This window comes from Electrona antarctica (genome assembly GCF_951216825.1).
Source record: "Electrona antarctica genome assembly, contig: scaffold_658, whole genome shotgun sequence".
Taxonomy (NCBI): domain Eukaryota; kingdom Metazoa; phylum Chordata; class Actinopteri; order Myctophiformes; family Myctophidae; genus Electrona; species Electrona antarctica.
Window position 1 is genome coordinate 1 of NW_027637593.1, and position 26,844 is coordinate 26,844.

The 26,844-nt window shown below is 43.6% G+C and overlaps 1 protein-coding gene and 1 long non-coding RNA gene across 2 annotated transcripts in view; both read right to left on the reverse strand.

The window, feature by feature from the left end:
* Positions 1 to 1,460: 1,460 nt before the first annotated feature.
* On the reverse strand, positions 1,461 to 9,094 carry LOC306918797. The gene is made up of 4 exons (XR_013789405.1): positions 8,959 to 9,094; positions 3,137 to 3,206; positions 2,418 to 2,442; positions 1,461 to 1,538 (listed from the first exon to the last, which is right to left on the reverse strand). It is a non-coding gene; the product is annotated as an uncharacterized lncRNA (long non-coding RNA).
* An 11,847-nt stretch (positions 9,095 to 20,941) lies between these two features.
* The window catches only part of LOC306918795 (bile salt export pump-like), a gene marked incomplete at its 5' end in the record, with an annotated part of 32,680 nt that continues 26,777 nt past the window's right edge, over positions 20,942 to 26,844 (reverse strand). Inside the window, 3 exons of the mRNA XM_079531660.1 lie at positions 20,942 to 21,523; positions 22,979 to 23,125; positions 24,669 to 24,875. Coding sequence (XP_079387786.1) covers positions 21,323 to 21,523; positions 22,979 to 23,125; positions 24,669 to 24,875 — 555 coding nt within the window. The 3' untranslated portion in view covers positions 20,942 to 21,322. The remainder of the gene's footprint in view (positions 21,524 to 22,978; positions 23,126 to 24,668; positions 24,876 to 26,844) is intronic.

A 26,844-nucleotide genomic window follows, 5' to 3' on the forward strand; every position in this document is an offset into this window, starting at 1 on the left:
GTGAAACTGCTAGTATTTCCCTCCACATGCAAGCGGGTGCACAAACAGAACAGATTAAGTCTGGCCCCTCCCAATGCATATTGCCCCAGGGGGAAGATAAAGTCTGGCCCCTCTCAATGCATATTGCCCCAGGGGGCAGATTAAGTCTGGCCCCTCTCAATGCATATTGCCCCAGGGGGCAGATTAAGTCTTGCCCCTCTCAATGCATGTTGGCCCAGGGGGCAGATTAAGTCTGGCCCCTCCCAATACATATTGCCCCAGGGGGCAGATTAAGTCTGGCCCCTCTCAATGCATATTGCCCCAGGGGGCAGATTAAGTCTGGCCCCTCTCAATGCATATTGCCCCAGGGGGAAGATTAAGCCTGGCCTCTCTCAATGCATATTAGGGGGCAGATTAAGTCTGGCCCCTCTCAATGCATATTGCCCCAGGGGGAAGATTAAGTCTGGCCCCTCTCAATGCATATTGCCCCAGGGGGAAGATTAAGTCTGGCCTCTCTCAATGCATATTAGGGGGCAGATTAAGTCTGGCCCCTCTCAATGCATATTGCCCCAGACAGATTAAATCTGGCCCCTCTCAATGCATATTGCCCCAGGGGGCAGATTAAGTCTGGCCCCTCTTAATGCATATCGCCCCAGGGGGCAGATTAGGTCTGGCCCCTCTCAATGCATATCACCCCAGGCAGATTAAGTCTGGCCCCTCTCAATGCATATCACCCCAGGCAGATTAAGTATGGCCCCTCTCAATGCATATTGCCCCAGGGGGAAGATTAAGCCTGGCCTCTCTCAATGCATATTAGGGGGCAGATTAAGTCTGGCCCCTCTCAATGCATATTGCCCCAGGGGGAAGATTAAGTCTGGCCCCTCTCAATGCATATTGCCCCAGGGGGAAGATTAAGTCTGGCCTCTCTCAATGCATATTAGGGGGCAGATTAAGTCTGGCCCCTCTCAATGCATATTGCCCCAGACAGATTAAATCTGGCCCCTCTCAATGCATATTGCCCCAGGGGGCAGATTAAGTCTGGCCCCTCTTAATGCATATCGCCCCAGGGGGCAGATTAGGTCTGGCCCCTCTCAATGCATATCGCCCCAGGCAGATTAAGTCTGGCCCCTCTCAATGCATATCACCCCAGGCAGATTAAGTATGGCCCCTCTCGATGTTGGGACAGGATTCTAGGCTGACACATCTGTAATGAACAAAGCAATTCTTACAGCTTAAGGAGAAAGAGATCTACCAGAGCTGAGCCCTACCAGCAACACAATAAAACATTTACCATTTCAATCTTTCTTTTTACTAACATGTTTGTTAACAATGTTGTTAAACTCTAAATCTGGCTGAATTAACTGGAGACCTTCTAGATTCTCAGAAGGCCTCTCTACCATTCAGATATGTCTGCCCCTGTTTCTGTATCGACACGCACGCACGCACGCACGCACGCACGCACGCACGCACAGTCAGCTCACCTTCAGCTGATCCTGCTCTTGTAGACGTTGAACTTGAACCTGACATTGGTGGGTCAGCGGCTGTGGCTCCATGCTGGTCTGTTGGGTCAGAAAAGACAAAAGACTTATTACACAGTACTGTGTGTGTGTGTGTGTGTGTGTGTGTGTGTGTGTGTGTGTGTACACAGACACTGCCAGTAGGCCACAGAAGTAACGTAAACGATACTTTTCCACATATTGTATGTTTTATACTTTAAAAAATATTTCAGGCCCGTTGAGAACTCTACCGCTGGGCTCTGTGTGAACGGCATCTAGTTGAGAACTCTACCGCTGGGCTCTGTGTGAACGTCATCTAGTTGAGAACTCTACCGCTGGGCTCTGTGTGAACGGCATCTAGTTGAGAACTCTACCGCTGGGCTCTGTGTGAACGCCATCTAGTTGAGAACTCTACCGCTCGGCTCTGTGTGAACGTCATCTAGTTGAGAACTCTACCGCTCAGCTCTGTGTGAACGTCATCTAGTTGAGAACTCTACCACTGGGCTCTGTGTGAACAGAACAACATTGCATGGCACTGGCAGAATGCCAGTCGTTGCCCACAGGGAATATGCCCGGTACGTCCTATGGCCTGTCCAGCCCTGGACTCTATGGTCCTTTAAGTATGTGTTACTAGTGTTAGGCCTTACCTGGTTGGGACATTATATACCCATTATACAATATATAGTTTTCTTCAAATGTATTTGTCTTTTTGGTATTCTTTTTTTGCAATTGCTTGCTGTCAATACTGCTAAAATGCTGGTGAATGTTGCAGTTCTATGTCATAATTATGGGTGTGCTCTGTGTAAAGAACAAACAAAAAAATACATCTCTGCTTCGGGGATGGGGGGGGGGGCTTTGCATGTTGGTGGCCCAGGGGCCCTTTATCTAGAGTCAATAATCAGTTCATAAGACATCTATTCATAGAGTCATTAATCAGCTCACCTTTAGCTCTGCCTGGAGCTTTATGCTGGAGATGAAAATAGAAGAGAACAGATTAGATGAGACACACAAACAACTGAGGAGGCCTTTCTATTTTTTTTGAGGGGCGCTGGCCCCTCCTATGTGTCCAGCTTTGTCCAGGTTTGGTACCGTCCCAAAGTCGGCTCTTCGGTGCTACTGAAAATTTCTGACGAGCCGAAATCATAGGAGTATGAATCGGCCCTAACAGTGATGTTAATGTACAGATGCTACTGCCTACAGTCTGTAGACTAACAGTGATGTTAATGTACAGATGCTACTGCCTACAGTCTGTATACTAATAGTGATGTTAATGTACAGATACTACTGCCTAAAGTCTTTATACTAACAGTGATGTTAATGTACAGATGCTACTGCCTACAGTATGTATACTAACAGTGATGTTAATGTACAGATGCTACTGCCTACAGTCTGTAGACTAACAGTGATGTTAATGTACAGATGCTACTGCCTACAGTCTGTAGACTAACAGTGATGTTAATGTACAGATGCTACTGCCTACAGTCTGTAGACTAACAGTGATGTTAATGTACAGATGCTACTGCCTACAGTCTGTATACTAATAGTGATGTTAATGTACAGATGCTACTGCCTACAGTCTTTATACTAACAGTGAATGTTTGCAATACATTTAAACAACTCAGCTCTGGTCTTCAGTTAGTCTGCTTTGTAAATAAACATACCTTATTTCGTCTGCGTCTGCCTGGGATGTTCCCCATGTTGATGTCTTCCTTGTTGCTTCTTCTAACAGTTCTGGTGACAAATGACAACAACAGTGATGTTTATGCAAATTGGGTTAATGTAGGAATGAGACCGGGTTGGTTGTGTTCAGCGCTATCCAATGGCAGCTCTTCTACATAGACTTCTATTGGCTTCAGTCCAATGGCAGCTCTTCTACATAGACTTCTATTGGCTTCAGTCCAATGGCAGCTCTTCTACATAGACTTATATTGGCGATAAGTCCTGGACTGGAAGTTGGCAGAATGCACTGGAAACCGCCCAGCTTTAATGATTAAATCCCTTTATTTTAGATTATTTTGTAGTAATAGTACAACATAAACATTACAGAGACTTTAGTTGTTACTGTACGATACTTTAAAACAGTTGTCATGTTGCACACATGACCTAAAATGGCTCTTATTTGTGCCGCCCTCGTTGAAAACAATGTATTTCCAACTCCAGCTTGTCCCTCTCCATCCAGGCTGCATGAACAGTGCTCGAGAGCTCAGTTTTCTGCAACCTTAATGACGCAACTCTCCTAGTCGTCGCCCCCTCCCCCCCCCCCCCCCCCCCACACACACACACACGTCAGACTATAAGAATGTTCAGAATGTCATGCACAGAATATACGTGTGTGTGTGTGTGTGTGTGTGTGTGTGTGTGTGTGTGTGTGTGTGTGTGAGAGAGAGAGAGAGACCAGGTAGCGTCAACCAAACTGAAGGCATGCAGGGCATTCTATGCCATCAAAATGTCTTAAAATACTTAAAATACTCATAGATGATCATAGAACCATAGAATCATAGAACCTTAGAATCATAGAACCATATAACCATATAAGAACCATAGAACCAATTCCCTGTGACCGCTTCTGACCAAGGCTACGTCATTGAACTTTTTTAGATTTTATTTTATTTTATTTGTCATGTCATATGAAAGCAGGGAATCATAGCTTCAAATTGACATATTGGTTGTTCAGTTTGACCCACCAGTTTTGGAGATATGGCTTATAGAGTAATGTCTTGCAGAGAAACAGCGAGTTGAGAAAACAGGCTTGAAAGGTTCACTTCTGTGGACTCTTGACATTACACCTAGCTACATGTTTAAGCATTTATTTCATAAGTACATGTCTTCTGTGGACTCTAAGGCCCTCATTTATCAATGCAGTGTAAAATCTGCCCCAAATTCGAGCGTCGGTTTTGGAGTACATTCACGTCGGCATGACATTTATGAAGTGATCCCAAACAGCTGATCCTTCCTTCATTTCATTCCTAGCAGTGATAAATGTGGCGGCTGAAATCAATCTGGCACGCCCTATGAAATCAAGCCTCGCCCTCGTTTTTGCGATATGAGCAACTGCAATACGACCAAACAACATATATGGAAACCATGGTTACATGATGGAAAAAGCCAATGAAAAAAGTTTACCCCGCTTGCCTTGCTGCCCCCCCCCCACACACACAACACACACACACACACACAAACACACACACACAACTTGCAAGCCCAACTGGTGTGTTATCTAAATAAATAAAGAACGAACACCTGCATGAATTAAATAATAGCTGTAGGCCTATACCCTACACATGTTTGTTTCCCTCTCGCCTCGCTTGTCTGGCTGTCATGTCCACGCACGCACGCACGCAAGCACGCACGCACGCACGCACCAAGGCTACATGACACATCACAGTTGCATTATGAGCATGTTGGAATACGTTTGTAGGCTACTATATTAATATCCCGTTTCCCGTTAATATCCCGTCCTCCCGACTCCCGAAAATGATCTCGCTTTTATCTGAATGACTGTCAAAGCACTTGATGATCACTAAATGGTGAATGATTAAGCCCCTTACTATAGCATACAATTGCAAATAGGCAAGCTATATGCGTGCAGGCGTGCAGTCGTGCAGTCCATTTATGCCCAAATCATTTTTTATAATATCACAGGGATTATATATAGGCCTCTGATGTCACGCTCATGCGCTCCCAAATCATCTCACAAGTGTGCTCGCATAAATATGTTTAACAAGGTTTGATTAAGCATAAACTAGTACATTGTAAACATGTTACCGGTATATTGTTTTTAATTGCTTGTAAAGTTGGAAATCTCTCTTTTTCTTTTCTTTATACAGTTTTATATTAACATTTTAGGAGTGAATACATTATGTTTAGATGCCTGTGACAGCCTGTCAGCTGGTCAGTCAATGCTGCTCCGCTTTTCTACCACAGAAAAACAGCTGAGGACTTAAGCCTACGACAGCTCCCGACCTGATGCGATTTTTGTCCTGGCGCACATTCAAGTTCAAGGTTTTGCGGAAATTATAAAGGCCGAAAATTTCAGTAATTCCGGCATGCACCCATATTTTGGCGTACGCCGAGTTGATAAATGAGGGCCTAACATTAAGCATTTATTTCATATTTACATGTCTTCTGTGGTCTCTAACATTACACCTAGCTACATGTTTAAGCATTTATTTCATATTTACATGTCTTCTGTGGTCTCTAACATTACACCTAGCTACATGTTTAAGCATTTATTTCATATTTACATGTCTTCTGTGGTCTCTAACATTACACCTAGCTACATGTTTAAGCATTTATTTCATATTTACATGTTTTCTGTGGTCTCTAACATTACACCTAGCTACATGTTTAAGCATTTATTTCATATTTACATGTCAGCTCTGACACTTATTTCAGACATGCTCTAGTAGGTGAAGAGTCTGCCTGTGCTATTAACTCATTTTGGATTAAAATGAATACATAAATAAATCCGTTTTTCTCCTCTCCTGAACGGTTAGTCTTGCCCCAATGACTGTCTCTGTACCAAAATGAGTCACCTATGTTTGTGAGATGTGGGAAAAACGGGATAAACACCAAATCGAGAATCTGCTTTACACCAGTGGCTCCCAAAGGAGGGTCCGGGGACCCCCAGGGGTCCCCGAGGGAGTTCCAGGGGGTCCCCAGCTAATAGTTTGGAACCAAATGGACCCTTATGTGGGTCTGTAACTCTGAGAGTGTACAAATGGAATTTTGTACACTCAGAGTTACATTAACTTTGATTTTACAATATAAATTGGGGGTCTCAGAGATAGACATGCCATTAAATGGGGGGTCCGTAGCCTGTTGCATATGAAACTGGGGGTCCTTGAAATGAAAATGTTGAACACAACTTCTATTCTCCATATTCAGACCACGGCCATCTTACCATATAAGTTAATGGCAAGGTGCTACCAAGGTGCAACGTCCAATGGCAGCCCATTCATCCAAACAGAACAGTCCTATCTGATTGTATTAAACAACGTCAAACTCACCAACATTGCAGCTGTACGGAAAGCGTGAATTATTCTTTCTATCCTCAGTGTTTGTTTCATAAAAATCCACCGTAGACATGTTGTTATGAGCTACTTTGTGGCCTTGTGCAGGTGATTCTTTTTCTAAGTGCTGGAGTTTGGAAGTGCTCGTTAGACATCACTCAACAGCCAAACTCAAATGTGTACCACCTGTTTTGAATTAGCACATAATGCAGGAGGCAGCAGGACGTCGCTTTACCGAAAACGAGTGCTTCCAAACTCTGATGGAAACATGGCCGCGGTCTGCAAATGGTCAATAGAGCCGTAAAAATCTTCTCTTATGGGGGTCCCTGGTATATCTTTTCTAATGGGGGTCCGTGGGGCTGATTAGTGTCATTTTGGGGGTCCTTGACATGGAAAAGTTTGGGAGCCACTGGTGTAGAGCAGTGGTTCCCAAACTTTTTCATGTCAAGGACCCCCAGTTTGACATGCATTAGTCTACTGACCCCCATTTAATGGCATTTCTATCTCTGGGACCCCCAATTTATATTGTACAAATCAGTTAGTTTAACTCTGACGTGCAAATGGTTCCATTTGTACACTCTCAGAGTTACAGACCCATAAGGGTCCATTTGGTTCCAAACTATCATTTAGCTGGGGACCCCTGGAACTCCCTCAAGGACCCCTGGGGGTCCCCGGACCCCACTTTGGTAACCACTGCTCTACACACAGAATTCTGCAAAAAACACCAAATAACGCAGGTCAGAATTAGGACGACACCGACTCATAATCAAAATAAAAAGAGAGCACGTAATAGTAATACAAATAATTAGCATAATAATTATAATAATAATTATATCTGGGATATAAAACATAGTACTCAAAGCCACTTTACATGTGGAGAGAACAAAAAGAAAATTACAACTTCATAAGGGAAAGATAAAGAAGTAAAAGATAAGAATTTAAAAGCAATAAAACAGTAAAAGTATTTGGAAGCACGCACGCACGCACGCACGCACGCACGCACACCTTCTCATCGTGGTTGCGTACCAAGCATTCTCACCAGAAACAGCCGAGCACTCAAAGGTATTTTCTGTGCGTGACATTCTGAACATTCTTATAGTCTGACATGACTGTGTGTGTGTGTGTGTGTGTGTGTGTGCCACTTTACATGTGGAGAGAACAAAAAGAAAATTACAACTTCATAAGGAAAAGATAAAGAAGTAAAACTGTGTGTGTGTGTGTGTGTGTGTGTGTGTGTGTGTGAGAGAGAGAGAGAGAGAGAGAGAGAGAGAGACCAGGTAACGTCAACCAAAGCTGTGAAGGAGCTGAGAGACTATGCCATTAAAATGTCTTAAAATACTTAAAATACTCATAGATGATCATAGAACCATAGATTGTGTGACCGCTTCTGACCGAGGCTAAGTCATTGAACTTTTGTTCACTTCTGTGGTCTCTAACATTACACCTAGCTACATGTTTAAGCATTTATTTCATATTTACATGTCTTCTGTGGACTCTAACATTACACCTAGCTACATGTTTAAGCATTTATTTCATATGTACATGTCTTCTGTGGACTCTAACATTACACCTAGCTACATGTTTAAGCATTTATTTCATATTTACATCATGTCTACTGTGGTCTCTAAGGCCCTCATTTATCAATTGAGTGTAAAATCTGCCCCAAATTCGAGCGTCGGTTTTGGAGTACATTCACGTCGGCATGACATTTATGAAGTGATCCCAAACAGCTGATCCTTCCTTCATTTACACCCTTTTGGTGTTTTAAGCATTATGTTATACTTTAGCTATTGAAAAATAGCAGATTACAAGCTCATAGCGCGGCACCGAGTGCCGCGCTATGAGCTTGTAGTTCTGCTGTTTTTTGAAAAATCGTAGCACAAATTTATATATTCTTTCAGAGCAAACATTTTAACATAGAAACATATTTTGTTTTCAGAAAACTGTCATGATTTAGATGTCAGTTGTGCTCAAACTATTTCATGTCAAGGACCCCAACAATTATTATATGTATTTGGCCTCCGACCCCCATCTCAAAATATGACCCTCCAGAAGCAAAGATGAGTTCAAATGTTCGCTCTGAAAGAATATATATATTCCAAATTTGCGCTACGATTTTTCAAAAAACAGCAGATCTACAAGCTCATAGCGCGGCACCGAGTGCCGCGCTATGAGCTTGTAGTTCTGCTGTTTTCAATAGCTAAAGGCTTAAAGGCTTAAAAACACCAAAAGGGGTTCCCGCCCAGAATGGGTTTTGGGGGTCGTTGAAATTTAAAAAAAAGTTTGAGCACCACCACTGTATGTACACTAAATGGAACAGAGCCTTAATTAGTATCAATATCATCGGTAACACCTGTGATTAAGGAAGCAGGGTGTAGTGTGTGTGTGTGTGTGTGTGTGTGTGTGTGTGCGTCCATACAGCAGCATGCTTAGCCTCCATTAATTAAACAGACATGATGAACAACACTTACCATGAATTCATCCTGGTGCTTTAATCCCACGTTGTTAAAACATCAAGCAGTCCAGACTGTTCAGAGGCTGTGTGTCAGAGAGAGAGAGCGACAGAGAGAGACACAGAGAGAGGAGAGATAACCTGTTTGTTTCCACAAACACACAAGCCAAAAAATGGGTGTGTCTAAAGCCACACTCCTGTGTTTTTCTCACTGACATTAACACACTGGGTGTGTCTATTTGTACGTCTCTAAATGTGTTGATGATTTGAACATGGTGGACCCTCTTGTAAACAATGCTTTATTGGGTCGTCCACTCACAGTTAACAGTCTTTGTATTGAGTTTGTGCTTGAAATGTACTGTAATTCTGCAAACTGTTAATAAATACTTCCAGTATAACCAGTAGTGTGTCATTTCAGTTTCTAGGTGTAGGTTCCCTTTAAACAACAGCATGGTGACACAGAGAGAGAGAGAGAGAGAGAGAGAGAGATCACTTGTTTGTGGAAACAAGTTATTTCTCTAACAAAACACACACACACACACACACACACACACACACACACACACACACACACACACACACACACACACACACACACACACACACACACACACACACACACACACACACACACACACACACACACACACACACACACACACACACACACACACAAACCATGCTATGTTAGTAAGAATTAAGATAATCAGAATCAATCTCTGTTGTCACATTACATCACATTACAAGTAAGGTGGGTGAAAAACATGGCTGTGTCTTCAGGCTCATCAACGCAGGGAAAAACCTGCTTGTGTCCAAGGTATATTAAATGGAGGTAAGGTCACCAACGTCATTTTCGCTATCACGCAATTCCAGGCGGCAGATTCGTCGCACCATGGGAGCCAAACTGCACCCGGATGTTCAGCAGATTGCACTGGAGTCGATGAGAGCTCAGTGACCAGCTCTATTTATATATAAAATACACTGGAGTCGATGAGAGCTCAGTGACCAGCTCTATTTATATATAAAATACACTGGAGTCGATGAGAGCTCAGTGACCAGCTCTATTTATATATAAAATACACTGGAGTCGATGAGAGCTCAGTGACCAGCTCTATTTATATATAAAATACACTGGAGTCGATGAGAGCTCAGTGACCAGCTCTATTTATATATAAAATACACTGGAGTCGATGAGAGCTCAGTGACCAGCTCTATTTATATATAAAATACACTGGAGTCAATGAGAGCTCGGTGACCAGCTCTATTTATATATAAAATACACTGGAGTCAATGAGAGCTCAGTGACCAGCTCATGAACAAACGCTATTTCTGAATGACTGAGATCTTTTGTAAAGCAATCACTTTTGGAAAATAACAGAAGACATGTAACACATTATTGTCTTCTGTGTTGCTTTTCGATGTGTACACTGTGTCATTTTATAGAGGGATGGCAGTACAATCGAATGATCTACCCATATTTCAGGATGTCTTCTAATTGAAATGATGAGTAAGCATCTATGACAAAGGGCCATGAAAATATGACCTTTTTAAAAAAAAGTGGTCATGTGGCTCAATTTGCCCCAGGTAAGGGGTAAGTTGATCCAAGTCGAGGGGCAAGTCGAACCACATGATATTTGCTTAAACTTGAACAGATAATGTATTCACTTATCAATAATAATATAATAAGTTTTCCTTTTGCAAATAGTCTTATTTATTTGTTTATTTATTATTTAAACAATATTAAGACAATTAAATAATGTTTGTTATTCAGAACCTTATTTTTGCAATATTGTTAATACAATATTACAAACTTCTCTTAAATGTGTATGTACATGAAAATTAAAGGTCATTCAGTATAATTTGAGTAGCAAAGACTTAATAAAAAAAATATGAATAGTGATTCCCATTGACTCAATTTACCCCCGGACATGAAAGTGTCAGCACAGTCACGTGACCATGACACTTCCTTCTCTAATCTTCCTTGGTTGTGTCTATAGGCTCATCGACGCAGTGAAAAACGATAGAGAAAACCGTAGGGACAAATTGGGCCAGGGGGGCCCTTGCCTCTCAGGGGCCCTTCAGGGAAATTGGACCGCGCGGTACTATAGGTTTGACGCCCTGAAAAAGGCTCCTGGGGCCCTTCATTGGCCATTGATTTTGTTAAATTTAGGTCAGAAAGATGAAAAAAAACACACAGAAAATCACGAAAATGTTGCGCGCACGCACGCACGCGCACTATGGGGGTCCTGCAAAATGTACTGGTCCAGGGGCCCAGGGGCCCTGGGACCCAGGGGCCCTTGTAGGGGTTAATCCGTCCCTTGAGAAAAGAGAGGGTGCATAATATGACCAATGTGAGAGCATAATAAATAAAAGGTCATACTGAAGGTATGTGTACGAATGTAAATTAAATTAGTCTGCATGAATCAGTTCGGTCTTTGCATCAGACTTAGCTCTTGTTAAGTTTATTAATTATCATGACGTCACATGCACGCACGCGGTCCTTGAGGGAGTTCCAGGGGGTCCCCAGATAAATGATAGTTTGGAACCAAATGGACCCTTATGGGTCTGTAACTCTGAGTGTACAAATGGAACCAATTGGACCCTTATGGGTCTGTAACTCTGAGAGTGTACAAATGGAACCAAATGGACCCTTATGGGTCTGTAACTCAGAGAGTGTACAAATGGAACCAAATGGACCCTTATGGGTCTGTAACTCAGAGAGTGTACAAATGGAACCAAATGGACCCTTATGGGTCTGTAACTCAGAGAGCGTACAAATGGAACCAAATGGACCCTTATGGGTCTGTAACTCTGAGAGCATACAAATGGAACCACTCTGAGTTAAATTAACTTTGATTTTTACAATATACATTGGGGGTCCCAGAGATAGAAATGGTTAATTCAGGTCAAACTGCGGGTCCTTGAAATTAAAATGGTTGAGAATCACTGCTAGAGCCGTAAGATCTTCTCTCATGGGGGTCCCTGGCATATCTCTTCAATGGGGGTCCCTGGAATACCTCTTCAATGGGGGTCCGCAGGCTAATTATGGCCAATTTGGGGGTCCTTGACATTCATAGTGCACGATGAGAGTTGGTGGATGTAGTGAAGAACTACAAGCGACGCATTGTGAGTGTGTAGATCTGCTATTTCCACCACACACACACACACACACACACACACACACACACACACACACACACACACACACACACACACACACACACACACACACACACACACACACACACACACACACACACACACACACACACACACACACACACACACACACACACACACACACACACACACACACACACACACACACACACAGGCATGCGGACCAGCTGGTTTGGAGAGCAGGTCAGATTAGTTGTTACTTCCTCTTCAGCGTCTGTTTCTTTGAACTGCAGACGTCCTTTTAACCCATTCAGGACGGGAACCCCTTTATGTTACACTTCAACCCATTCAGGCCTGACGTCGACATTTTAAAAAAGTTCTTCTAAATCATGACAGTTTTCTGATTAGTTTATATCTCAGTGGTGCTCAACATTTCATGTCAAGGACCCCAACAATGATATGTAATCGGCCGCCGACCCTTATCTGAAAAGATTTGAGTTAAAAACGATACAGAGACACCTCCCTGGCAATATAACGATACAGAGACACCTCCCTGGGGGTCGGCGGACAATAAATTTGCCTTATAGATTAGGTGCGACTGCTTATATCAACTACTCGGTCACCGTCACACATCAGTGTCCTGTTTACTTCCTTTTGTCTCACTAAGGCCCTCATTTATCAATTGAGTGTAAAATCTGCCCCAAATTCGAGTGTAGGATTCGTAGTACACCCACGTCGGGTCGGCATTTATAAAGTGATCGCAGACAGCTGATCCTTCCTAATTTCATTCCTAGCAGTAATAAATGTGACGGCTGAAATCAATCTGGCACGCCCTGTGAAATCAAGCCTCGCCCTCGTTTTTGCGACATGAACAACTGCAATACGACCTGGAAACCATGGATACAGGAAAAACTTGCTCCCCGCCTCACCCCCCCCTCTCATACACACACACACACACACACAGACGCACGCACGCACACGCAACTTGCAAGCCCAACTAACTGGTGTGTTGTATCTTAAATAAATAAAGAACGAACACCTGCATGAATTAAATAAAGCTGTAGGCCTCCTACCCTGTCTGTTTCCCTCTCACCTCGCTTGCCTTTCTGTCATGTCCACGCACGCACGCACGCACCTCAAGGCTACATGACACGTCACATCGCATCGCCATGAATGGAATACGTTTGTAGGCCTATAATAATTTTACCCATTCGTGTGCAGTGCACGGCGAAGGCGATCAGTGAGACTGCGCACTGCTGTGATAAGTCCTGTGGGTGAGTGATGCCTGCATGAGAGATAGGCTACCATGTCGTCAAGGCAGTAATAATCAACGTTTATGGAGTGATTTGATCATTGATGAACAAATCATAAACATATGGATGAAGGTTTGCATATGTGCTGGGCTGGCGACGCACGCCACGGCCCCGTCCTCCCGACCCCCGAAAATGATCTCGCTTTTATCTGAACTGTCAAAGCACTTATTTAAATGGTGAATGATTAAGCCCCTTACGCCTATAGCCGGCTACAATTGCAAATAGGCAAGCTGTATGATTGTCATTGTCACTTGGAAATAAAGGCGTGCAGTCCATGTGCCTTTTTTTATAATATCACAGTGATTCTATAGGCATATGATGTCACGCTCATGCCGCATGCGATGCGCTCCCAAATCATCTCACAAGTGCGCTCGCATAAAAAGGCCAGTAAAGCACCGTTTGATTAAGCAGAAACTAATACATTGTAAACATGTTATATTGTTTTTAATTGCGCGATTTTAATTACTTGTAAAGTTGGAAATCTCTCTTTTTCTTTTTTTACATGTATACATACCAGTGACGTAGAGTCTCTGGGGGCCGGGGGGCCAGGGCCCCCATGAGGAATTGGACCAGGGATCTCGGCCCCCATGAGGAATTGGACCTGAATATATATTCGCCTCGGTTCGTCCCGTTTGTGCCTCATCAGGTCGCGCCTGTTCGTGCAATTCTCGTCTTGCATTGACTGTGTATACAATCGCGCCGCTCTAACCATCCAAGTCTGGTGATTTTTGTCCTGGCTCAAGTTCAAATTCATGCTTTGGCGCAAATCATAAATGCCGAAAATTGCGGTAATTTCGGCGTACACCCATATTTTGGCGTACGCACGGTTGGTAAATGAGGGCCTAACACTTTGCAGGGACCCCGCAGTACCTCCCAGTGCCACCATGCAGCCCATACAGGGTCCCTGCAGTCCCTCCCACCATCCACCTTCACCCATTGCATCTTGCAATGGGTCTGGTCCACAAGATTCGATACACCACCAATGATACCCATGTACCTGTCTAAATACTTAATTAAGATACCCATGTACCTGTCTAAATGCTTCACCAAGATACCCATGTACCTGTCTAAATACTTCATTAAGATACCCATGTACCTGTCTAAATGCTTCACCAAGATACCCATGTACCTGTCTAAATACTTCATTAAGATACCCATGTACCTGTCTAAATACTTCATTAAGATACCCATGTACCTGTCTAAATGCTTCACTAAGATACCCATGTACCTGTCTAAATACTTCACTAAGCTACCCATGTACCTATCTAAATACTTCACTAAGATACCCATGTACCTGTCTAAATACTTCATTAAGATACCCATGTACCTGTCTAAATACTTCATTAAGATACTCATGTACCTGCGTAAATACTTCATTAATGTCAACGAAGTCCACTCCCACAACACCAGAGGGAGTGCAACAAACCATACATGTGCAACCCAGATTCGGCTCAAACAAGGGACTAAATTATTTTCGCTCCTATGCCACCAAAATGTGGAACGCCCTACCAACAGTCATTAAGACATGCAAATCCCTTGACTCCTTCAAAACCGCTCTCAAAGGGCACCTACGGACGGCTGCAATTCAAAACTGGACCCCGTAGAATTTGAATTCCCCCCACCCCAACGCCCACCGCTTCCTCCCTTTTTCCCCATATGTTTATTTTCCCTTTTTACCTCCTTTATGATGAATTCCTGTTCTGTTCTTTGGATATATATAGTAGTGTCTATTTGTACGTCTCTAAATGTTTTGATGAATTGAACAAGGTGGACCCTCTTGTAAACAAGTGTAATGCTTTATTGGGTCGTCCACTCACAGTATAACAGTCTTTGTATTGAGTTGTGCTTGAAATGTACTGTAATTCTGAAAACTGTTAATACAATTTTCAATCAATCAATCAATCAATCAAACCATGCAGCCAATGCAGGGTCTATACACAGGGGTGGGCAACTTTGACGATGGAGAGAGCCACTATAGTTCCACACTCACTCCAGAGGGCCACTATATTTCCACACCAACTCCAGAGGGCCACTATAGTTCCACACTAACTCCAGAGGGCCACTATATTTCCACACCAACTCCAGAGGGCCACTATAGTTCCACACTAACTCCAGAGGGCCACTATATTTCCACACCAACTCCAGAGGGCCACTATAGTTCCACACTCACTCCAGAGGGCCACTATATTTCCACACCAACTCCAGAGGGCCACTATAGTTCCACACTAACTCCAGAGGGCCACTATATTTCCACACCAACTCCAGAGGGCCACTATAGTTCCACACTCACTCCAGAGGGCCACTATAGTTCCACACTCACTCCAGAGGGCCACTATAGTTCCACACTCACTCCAGAGGGCCACTATAGTTCCACACTCACTCCAGAGGGCCACTATAGTTCCACACTCACTCCAGAGGGCCACTATAGTTCCACACTCACTCCAGAGGGCCACTATAGTTCCACACTCACTCCAGAGGGCCACTATAGTTCCACACTCACTCCAGAGGGCCACTATAGTTCCACACTCACTCCAGAGGGCCACGTTGCCTATTACTGTCATAGCAAAAATAGCCAATCTACAAGCTCAAAACGCGTCGCACCTAGGGTGACCAGATCCAAACTGTTCATTTGAGGGACAGAAGTATGGCTTGTGTGGGACAAGTGGGAGGGGGGGACCCCGTCCCCCCGTCCCACACAAGCCATACTGGAGTACTGGGTTAGCAACTTACTTGAGTTGCTATTAAATGCCTTGATGTCATATTCGACCATAGGCCTATTGGCTATCATTTATACACTCCTCTGGTGTCTCACATTTTGTTTTAAAATCATGCTTATTTTTTATGCTATGCTTAAAGAGCTTTACAACAGAAGGCCAACTATTAGGGGACTAACTATTACTATTAGGGGACTACTGTAACTATTAGGCCCTAATAGTTAGTTACAGTTAATTAGAGCATTTGAACACTGATGCAATAGAGCGTCGCAGTCCCGCCCCCTTTCATGACGACGCCAGGCCCAGGAAATGATTCCCAATGCATTTTTCCTCATAGACATTTCAAAAAGTATTTATTTAAAGACGGTTACCCCCCGGACAAAGCCAACTCGAGTCGTGACAACTCATGACAACAAACACAATATTATATTATATACACAATACAATATTATGTTTTTTTCTTCTAATTATTTGTTCGGATTCATTTCCTGGGCCCTGAGTCCCGCCCCCAGGAAATTATTCCCCGTTCACTTTCATAGACTTTTCAGAAAGTATTTATTTAATTAAAGACCTTTTAAGTCTCGTACAAAGCCAACTCGAGTTGTGAGAAATCACGACAACAAACAATCTTTTGGGCCGAACAAAGTTTTTCTTCTTTTTTTTTTTTCTTCTTTCCAATGGAAAGAAGCCCTTACCCTTCTTATATTTATATGTTCACTGTGTGGTTTTTTATACTGTGCTGAATAAATAAAAAATACAAGGATGGCAAGTGCCTTGTAACTTAGAACGTAGAAGAAACGCTCTCAAAGGGCACCTACGGACGGCTGCAATTCGAAACTGGCCCCCGTAAAATCTGAATTCCCCACCCCTCACTGTATGTTTCTTTTCCCTTTTTACCTCTATGATGAATTCCTGTTCTGTTCTTTGACTATATAGAAGTGTCTATTTGTACGTCTCTAAATGTTTTGATGAATTGAACATGGTGGACCCTCTTGTAAACAAGTGTAATGCTTAATTGGGTCGTCCACTCACAGTTAACAGTCTTTGTATTGAGTTGTGCTTGAAATGTACTGTAATTCTGCAAACTGTTTGATTGAATAATTGATTGAACAACGTCAAACACATGATTCAATATATGCCATAAATGATGATTTGATTTGGGTGTGTTCTAAATAAAGTGTTAATGTTTATTGTATTAATCTAATCATAGTAAACTAATGCAATTATACTAAAAAGGATAAAGATGAAGGGAAAAGAGACCTTTTTACAGTACAACAATGGTTCAAGTTTATTTTCATCAAACATCTGCTAGCCTATACATATATGGATACTGTTGACTCATCATTACACATACAAATAAATGACATTAATCAGTGTTAGATTATAAACGTATAGATTATAAATCGCTGGTGACACCTTTCAAACACCAAACACGTTCATGTGTTTATAGGTAAACTATATGTTTATAGGTTACTAGTCCTTACCCGTTCTGAATATATGAACAGCAAATGATGTTCAGTGTGGGTAATGTGTGTTCACGTTAACATGCCCCTGTCCAACTGTCAGAGCTGGCTTTCAGGTGCCTGTGTGCCACGCAACCCCCGCGTTGGCCGCGATGCTTCCCCAAAGAAGAAGTTCTGTCGACTGACGCAAGAGTAGCTAGTAGTATCAGGGTCCGAGTTGTTTTCCCCGTGTGGACTGTGGGTCTGTTACGCGGAAAAGTGTGTCCCAGTATTAATCTGTGTCCGTCCCAACATGCATTTCACTGGTGACCCGGAAGTGGACATACAGACAGACAGACAGACAGACAGAAGTCAAACATGTACGTGTTCAGAATTAGAACACTATAAAGTGTTTGAGGTGGACTCGTATTCTAGTGTATTTTATGACCATAAATAAACATCTGGCATTTAACACTTTCCCTGCGATTCACGAGTTGCCCGCGTTATGTTTTCGGGCAATCCACCGGGCATAATGGGATATGAGACGCGTTTTGATGACGTCATCGCAAAAAGGTCCGTCGGTTCGAATTTGCCAGAGGAACAAGCCGTGCGCTGCCCTTTAACCAACTCAGAGGCTGTTCAAAGGTAACTTTAACCAACTCAGAGGCTGTTCAAAGGTAACTTTAACCAACTCAGTGGCTGTTCAAAGGTAACTTTAACCAACTCAGAGGCTGTTCAAAGGTAACTTTAACCAACTCAGTGGCTGTTCAAAGGTAACTTTAACCAACTCAGTGTTCAAAGGTAACTTTAACCAACTCAGTGGCTGTTCAAAGGTAACTTTAACCAACTCAGTGTTCAAAGGTAACTTTAACCAACTCAGTGGCTGTTCAAAGGTAACTTTAACCAACTCAGTGGCTGTTCAAAGGTAACTTTAACCAACTCAGTGTTCAAAGGTAACTTTAACCAACTCAGTGGCTGTTCAAAGGTAACTTTAACCAACTCAGAGGCTGTTCAAAGGTAACTTTAACCAACTCAGTGGCTGTTCAAAGGTAACTTTAACCAACTCAGTGGCTGTTCAAAGGTAACTTTAACCAACTCAGTGTTCAAAGGTAACTTTAACCAACTCAGTGGCTGTTCAAAGGTAACTTTAACCAACTCAGTGTTCAAAGGTAACTTTAACCAACTCAGTGGCTGTTCAAAGGTAACTTTAACCAACTCAGTGGCTGTTCAAAGGTAACTTTAACCAACTCAGTGTTCAAAGGTAACTTTAACCAACTCAGTGGCTGTTCAAAGGTAACTTTAACCAACTCAGTGTTCAAAGGTAACTTTAACCAACTCAGTGGCTGTTCAAAGGTAACTTTAACCAACTCAGTGGCTGTTCAAAGGTAACTTTAACCAACTCAGTGTTCAAAGGTAACTTTAACCAACTCAGTGGCTGTTCAAAGGTAACTTTAACCAACTCAGAGGCTGTTCAAAGGTAACTTTAACCAACTCAGTGGCTGTTCAAAGGTAACTTTAACCAACTCAGTGGCTGTTCAAAGGTAACTTTAACCAACTCAGTGGCTGTTCAAAGGTAACTTTAACCAACTCAGTGGCTGTTCAAAGGTAACTTTAACCAACTCAGTGGCTGTTCAAAGGTAACTTTAACCAACTCAGTGTTCAAAGGTAACTCTATACCTAGGCAGTCTATAGGATATTAGACTCATATTAGATATTAGATTAGATTCAACCTGTTAAGTACAACTGTGAGGTTTCTGTTCTTTACTCGAGTATTTCCAATTTCCAATATGTTTTTATTCTACTCCATTACATCTCAGATTCATATATCAAATAATAAACTTTTACTCCACTACATTTATACTTTAGTTACGTTGTATATTTCGATCATCATTACAAGACTTACATTAACCACTTCAGCGCTACAGTATATACATTTTGGACATTTGAAAATAGCCGATCCACAAGCTCACAGTGAGCTTGTAGATCTGTATTACAATATTTTTTTATACATTTGAAAACTTGAAATGAGACATTCTGCACAACGAGTACTTTGACTTTTGGCACTTCAAGTACATTTTGATGCCAAATGTATATGAAATTGTGATATCACTGTTTTTCAGGTCCAGGTTTCAGCCTCCAGGAAGAAACCCTAAATACAAAGGGAAGGGAACCAGACCAAGGGAAGGGAACCACACCAAGGGAAGGGAACCACACCAAGGGAAGGGAACCACACCAAGGGAAGGGAACCAGACCAAGGGAAGGGAACCAGACCAAGGGAAGGGAACCACACCAAGGGAAGGGAACCAGACCAAGGCAAGGGAACCACACCAAGGCAAGGGAACCACACCAAGGGAAGGGAACCAGACCAAGGGAAGGGAACCACACCAAGGGAAGGGAACCACACCAAGGGAAGGGAACCAGACCAAGGGAAGGGAACCAGACCAAGGGAAGGGAACCACACCAAGGGGTACTGTGTACTGTCAAAAAAATCACGGCACACATTTAGCGGTTAGCTAATGGGCGGTGGTTTAGCATTTATCCGTTAGCTAATGGGCGGTGGTTTAGCATTTAGCAGTTAGCTAATGGGCGGTGGTTTAGCATTTAGTCGTTAGCTAATGGGAGGTGGTTTAGCATTTATCCGTTAGCTAATGGGAGGTGGTTTAGCATTTAGCTGTTAGCTAATGGGCGGTGGTTTAGCATTTAACCGTTAGCTAATGGGCGGTGGTTTAGCATTTAACTGTTAGCTAATGGGCGGTGGTTTAGCATTTAACCGTTAGCTAATGGGCGGTGGTTTAGCATTTAGCTGTTAGCTAATGGGCGGTGGTTTAGCATTTAACCGTTAGCTAATGGGAGGTGGTTTAGCATTTATCCGTTAGCTAATGGGAGGTGGTTTAGCATTTAGCTGTTAGCTAATGGGCGGTGGTTTAGCATTTAGCTGTTAGCTAATGGGCGGTGGTTTAGCATTTAACCGTTAGCTAATGGGCGGTGGTTTAGCATTTAGCTGTTAGCTAATGGCCGGTGGTTTAGCATTTAGCTGTTAGCTAATGGGCGGTGGTTTAGCATTTATCCGTTAGCTAATGGGAGGTGGTTTAGCATTTAGCTGTTAGCTAATGGCCGGTGGTTTAGCATTTAGCTGTTAGCTAATGGGCGGTGGTTTAGCATTTAACCGTTAGCTAATGGGCGGTGGTTTAGCATTTAGCTGTTAGCTAATGGGCGGTGGTTTAGCATTTAACCGTTAGCTAATGGGCGGTGGTTTAGCATTTAGCTGTTAGCTAATGGGCGGTGGTTTAGCATTTAGCTGTTAGCTAATGGGCGGTGGTTTAGCATTTAGCTGTTAGCTAATGGGCGGTGGTTTAGCATTTAGCTGTTAGCTAATGGCCGGTGGTTTAGCATTTAGCTGTTAGCTAATGGCCGGTGGTTTAGCATTTAGCTGTTAGCTAATGGGCGGTGGTTTAGCATTTAACCGTTAGCTAATGGGCGGTGGTTTAGCATTTAGCTGTTAGCTAATGGGCGGTGGTTTAGCATTTAGCTGTTAGCTAATGGCCGGTGGTTTAGCATTTAGCTGTTAGCTAATGGGCGGTGGTTTAGCATTTAACCGTTAGCTAATGGGCGGTGGTTTAGCATTTAGCCGTTAGCTAATGGGCGGTGGTTTAGCATTTATCTGTTAGCTAATGGGCGGTGGTTTAGCATTTAGCTGTTAGCTAATGGGCGGTGGTTTAGCATTTAGCTGTTGGCTAATGGCCACCCCGGTGGTTTAGCCGTTAGCTAATGGGCGGTGGTTTAGCATTTACCCGTTAGCTAATGGGCGCCCCGGTGGTCACCAGCTTGTAGTACGCCCCCTTGAGGCCCATGAGGTGGTCATGTGACCCCTTCTCCACCAGCAGGCCTCGTGACATCACGGCGATGATGTCAGAGTTCTGGACGGTGGACAGGCGGTGCGCGATGACGATGCACGTCCGGCCCTCACGCGCCTTGTCCAGGGCGTCCTGCACTGTCTGCAACACACACACACACACACACACACACACACACACACACACACACACACACACACACACACACACACACACACACACACACACACACACACACACACACACACACACACACACACACACACACACACACACACACACACACACACACACACACACACACACACACACTTTAATCATCTAATAACCCATTTAGGCCTGACCTTGAAATTTAAAAACAAATCTTCTAAAACCTCCAGTTTTCTGAAATAAATATTTTCACGATTTTTCAAAAATAGCAGACCTACAAGCTCGTAGCGCGCCACTCGGTGGCGCGCTATGAGCTTGTAGATCTGCTATTTTTCAATAGCTAAATTATAACATAATGTTTAAAACACCAAAAGGGGTTCCCGCCCACACACAGATGCACACACAGACGCACGCACACACACAATTCAACCATCTATTAATGTCCACATACAGTATCAGTAACAAGAGATGCTGATAGGGCAACAGCAGTAGCTGCACAGACGAATCAGAAGCCACCGGGTCGATTTCTACCGCATACATGTCCCGCCTACCTTGGAGGTAGGCCCCTGGTAGGCCCAGACTGAGTAGCGAATTAAGTGACAAAACAAATCCACGGAACGCAGCGAATCAGTCTGGAAGCCAGGCTGTTATGACGGACAGCGGATCAGTCTGGAAGCCAGGCTGTTATGACGGACAGCCGGGACCAGTGTAGTTTTTGGCAGCAAAATTTTGATTTTAGTTTTAGTCATAGTCTCTTCAATAGCTTTCATTTAGTTCCAGTCACATTTTAGTCACCTGGAATGTTTTAGTGTTAGTCTAGTTTTAGTCGACTAAATATCATAATATTTTAGTCGACTAAATCTACGGTTGATTTAGTCGACTAAAATGTATTTTGGCGGGCCTTGATTCCGTCGTAATGACGCTGCGACGCGTTGTGAGCTTGTAGATCGGCTATTTTCAGCAAGCAACCAAGTGAAAAATGACTCATACTGGATCTCTTGTCCACTAGTCCCTTCCTAACATTTTAGTCTAGTTTTTATTTGTTGACGAAATTGTCAGTATATTTAGTCTTAGTCATCATAGCTTAGTTTTAATTTAGTTTCCATGTAGTTTTCGTCAGTGAAAAAAGGTAGTCGACGGACATTTTTCGTCTTAGTTTTTGTTGACGAATCTCCATCTCTGCTTTAATCTTAAAAGGAAACAAACACTGCACACAAACACTCTTATCCAAAACATAGTTAAATTCACAGTTGGCTACATGTGTGAGTAGATCTGCAGATGGGTAGTTATTAGTTCGCTTTTCACTTAGTTTCCATTTAGTTTTCGTCAGTGAAAAAAGGTAGTCGACGGACATTTTTCGTCTTAGTTTTAGTCGACGAAAGCAACACTGTCTGGGACAGCGGGTCAGTCTGGAAGCCAGGCTACACACGAGGACAGGGCGCTCACCTTCTCGCTCTCCGTGTCCAGGGCGGACGTGGCCTCGTCCAGGAGCAGGATCTTGGGGTCACGGATGATGGCCCTGGCGATGGCGATGCGCTGCTTCTGACCGCGAGACAGCTGGGAGCCCTGGGAGCCCACGTTGGTGGCGTACTTCTGTAGAGACCAGACCGACATGTATAGCGTCAGATCCATGAGATTGGCGTGTGTGTGTGTGTGTGTGTGTGTGTGTGTGTGTGTGTGTGTGTGTGTGTGTGTGTGTGTGCGTGTGTGTGTGTGTGTGTGTGTGCGTGCGTGCGTGCAGCGTGTCAAAGATGCTCCCTCCCTCATGTTCTTTAACCCATTTTGGGGCGTGAATCCGTTTGTGTTTTTAAAGCATTATGTTATACTTTAGCTATTGAAAAATAGCAGATCTACAAGCTCGTAGCGCTTGTAGATCTGCTATTTTTGAAAAATCGCGAAAACGTGGCGCAAATCTTTGAATATGTATATATATACATATTTAACGTTTTTGACTCAAATCTTTGGTTCTGGAGAGGGGTCCCTGGCACAACATATTTTCAGATGTGGGTCGGCAGCCAAATACAGATAATTCTGGCGGTCCTTGACATGAAAAAGGTTGAGCACCACTGACATAGAAACATGGGTTTTTTTCAGAAAACTGTCAGGATTTAGAAGACATTTGGAGAATAGAACTCAGGTCTAAATGGGTTAACATAGATGAGTCTCGGAGCTCGAGACCGAGTCGAGTCTCGAGTCTCGGTAAAAACAAAACAGACACTGCTGTCGACACTGGCGTTTCATGGCGTGTCGACGCACCAGTTGTGCTGCGGGACGGAAAAGCAAAGGGATGGAATTGACTTTTTTTTCATTAATATATGTGTAATGCGGTAATGACTCGTCGATACTCGTCGATACTCGTCGAGTCATTTAGAGTCATTGATCTCGAGTCCGAGTCGAGTCTGGAGTCTTTGAGGGGCGAGTCTGAGTACGAGTCTAGAGTCTAGAGTCTAGAGTCTAGACTCTAGAGTCCCATTTGTGGCGACTCGAGTAGGACTATTTTAACTCGAGTTGCCATCTCTGCTGTTTAGTAAACAGAAAATACATTTTCAGGTTGGGATACCAATTTCGACAACTTCGACATTGGATGTGAAACTGGAACACTATACAAATGAAGCTGTGAATGTGTAACCCTGGTTACTGAAAACACTCAATAGCAAAGATCACAGTAGTGTGTGTATGTCTTTTTATTTTAAGAGATTTTGCAACCCATCCTTTCACCCAGTGTCAATTATCAAATTTAATCTAGGGGACACGGGGAGAACATGTGAGGGTACCTACCCTATAGGGGACACGGGGAGAACATGTGAGGGTACTTACCCTAGGGGACATGGGGAGAACATGTGAGGGTACCTACCCTAGGGGACACGGGGAGAACATGTGAGGGTACCTACCCTATAGGGGACACGGGGAGAACATGTGAGGGTACCTACCCTAGGGGACACAGGGAGAACATGTGAGGGTACCTACCCTATAGGGGACACAGGGAGAACATGTGAGGGTACCTACCCTATAGGGGACACGGGGAGAACATGTGAGGGTATGGGGGCACCTCGGGTATGGGGACAACCCCGCCTCGGGTATGGGGACAACCCCGCCTCGGGTATGGGGGCACCGATGACGAGTGTCTAAAGAATACCTCTGGCAGTGACATCACAAAGTCGTGGAGCTGGGCCTTCTTGGCGGCGGAGACGACGTCGTCCTCGGCGATGTCCCGAGCGTTGTCGCCGTACTTGATGTTCTCGGCGATGCTGCAGTCGAACAGGACGGGCTCCTGCGACACGAGGCCGATCTTCGAGCGCAGGAAAGACACGTTGACGCGCGTCGACTCGTGCCCGTCGATCAGCTGAAAGACAAACAGATCAGGGGTTTCCCAAACCTTTGTTTCGTGTCAAGGACCTCCAAATTGACACTAATCAGCCCGCGGACCCCCCAGTTAAACATATGCCAGGGACCCCCCCCCCCCCCCTCCGGCTCTAGCAGAGATTCTCTAAAACATTTCAATTTCAAGGACCCCCAGTTTGACATGCATTAGTCTCTACTCTACAGACTGGCATTTCTATCTCTGGGACCCCCAATTTATATTGTGTAAAATCAATGTTAATTTAACTCTGAGAGTGTACAAAAGGAACCAAATGGGACCCGTTAGGGTCCATTTGGTTCCATTTGTACACTCTCAGTGTGTGTGTGTGTGTGTGTGTGTGTGTGTGTGTGTGTGTGTGTGTGTGTGTGTGTCTCTGTGGTACCCTAACACGTTTCCTCCTCACTGTCTGCACCATGACCACACTCCACTTACAGAAACACTGTCACATATTCTTAATGGCTGCTATGTATACATGTATATAAGGGAATTTACATTGCTAGGCACGACAGAATTGTTGACCTATTAGCTAAGGACATAAGTTAATTTGTTTCATCATCTGCCAAAATGTATAAGCACTCACGTGTTTCAACTGCCATGTTCATGCACAATAATGAAAATGATGCCTTTTCAGACGTCACAGCTAATACACCAGATATTGTTGTTGTTGATGAGGACAGTGGAGAAGTGACCATTTTGGAAGTGGCATGTACATTTGACCACAGTCTGGAAGAGGCATTCCTTACCAAGGTGCTTAAAGGTGCAGTGCAACGGAAATGGTGGACATTTTATTTTGAAGTTTCAAACGGTTTCAAGTTGAAACACCGGTCTGAAGTTTCTGAACCAATCAGAGCGTTGCATCCCTTCAGGCGATGGGACGGTAGCTAGGGACGGTTGCTATGCTATACGCAGCAGCATGGTGTGTGTTTGTTTACAAATCAGATAGACGGCCAGCTGTACCAGTTTACCAGTTATGTGGCTTATTTCTACCCTATAATGTTTTCAGATACATATTTTAGCGTGATGATTAAGTTGAAACCGAGTAATACACTGTCTGGATGTTATCTTGAATGGGAATAAAAACGGAGGATTTCTGTAATCAATAGCAGCTGTGCTGCATGGATGCGCACATATGGGGAATTAAACGGGTGAGCTTCATTTTTATTGGCTTTTATCGATGTGGGCCTCGACACGTCATCACGCAGCACGTTTTCGTTTTCAGGAAGTAATAAAACAAATATTTTTATGGACTTTTGATATAAAAACACACAAAAATGAGAATTTGCCCATTTTTTTGGCATCCATTGTTAGGTATGCCCATATGATGACCACGGATATGGTCTAAAAGTGTGAAAAACATATTTTTCATTTCACTACACCTTTAAGTACCAGCGTCTTAAGGATGCTATTATACAGCTTGGCAACAAATGTAAACTACTTGTGTTCATATTTGGAAGCCTCTGTAATGTCCATAAATCAGTCGTGAGGGGCCTGCAGATTGCAGGCATGCCCAATAAGCCGAGAGCTGATCAGGCATCGGCAACATTCTGTTCAGTGTCTGCAATATTTGGCAGTCGCCATATATGGAGAAGGCGATGCTTCCTGTAACCGTGATCTGTATCCTGAAGCACTTTGTTGTAGAGTTTCTTTTTCAAGTTTGCGCATCCACTGTTGTTTGTGTTCAAGAAATTTCTTGTAAAATGTGAATGCAAATAAAGATGTTAAATGTGCGTGCGTCCTCTCTCTCGTCCGGGTCGTAGAACCTCTCCAGCAGTGTGTGTGTGTGTGTGTGTGTGTGTGTGTGTGTGTGTGTGTGTGCGTCCTCTCTCTCTCTCACCACTCTGCCGTGGTCAGGGTCGTAGAACCTCTCCAGCAGTGTGTGTGTGTGTGTGTGTGCGTCCTCTCTCTCTCTCACCACTGTCCCGTGGTCCGGGTCGTAGAACCTCTCCAGCAG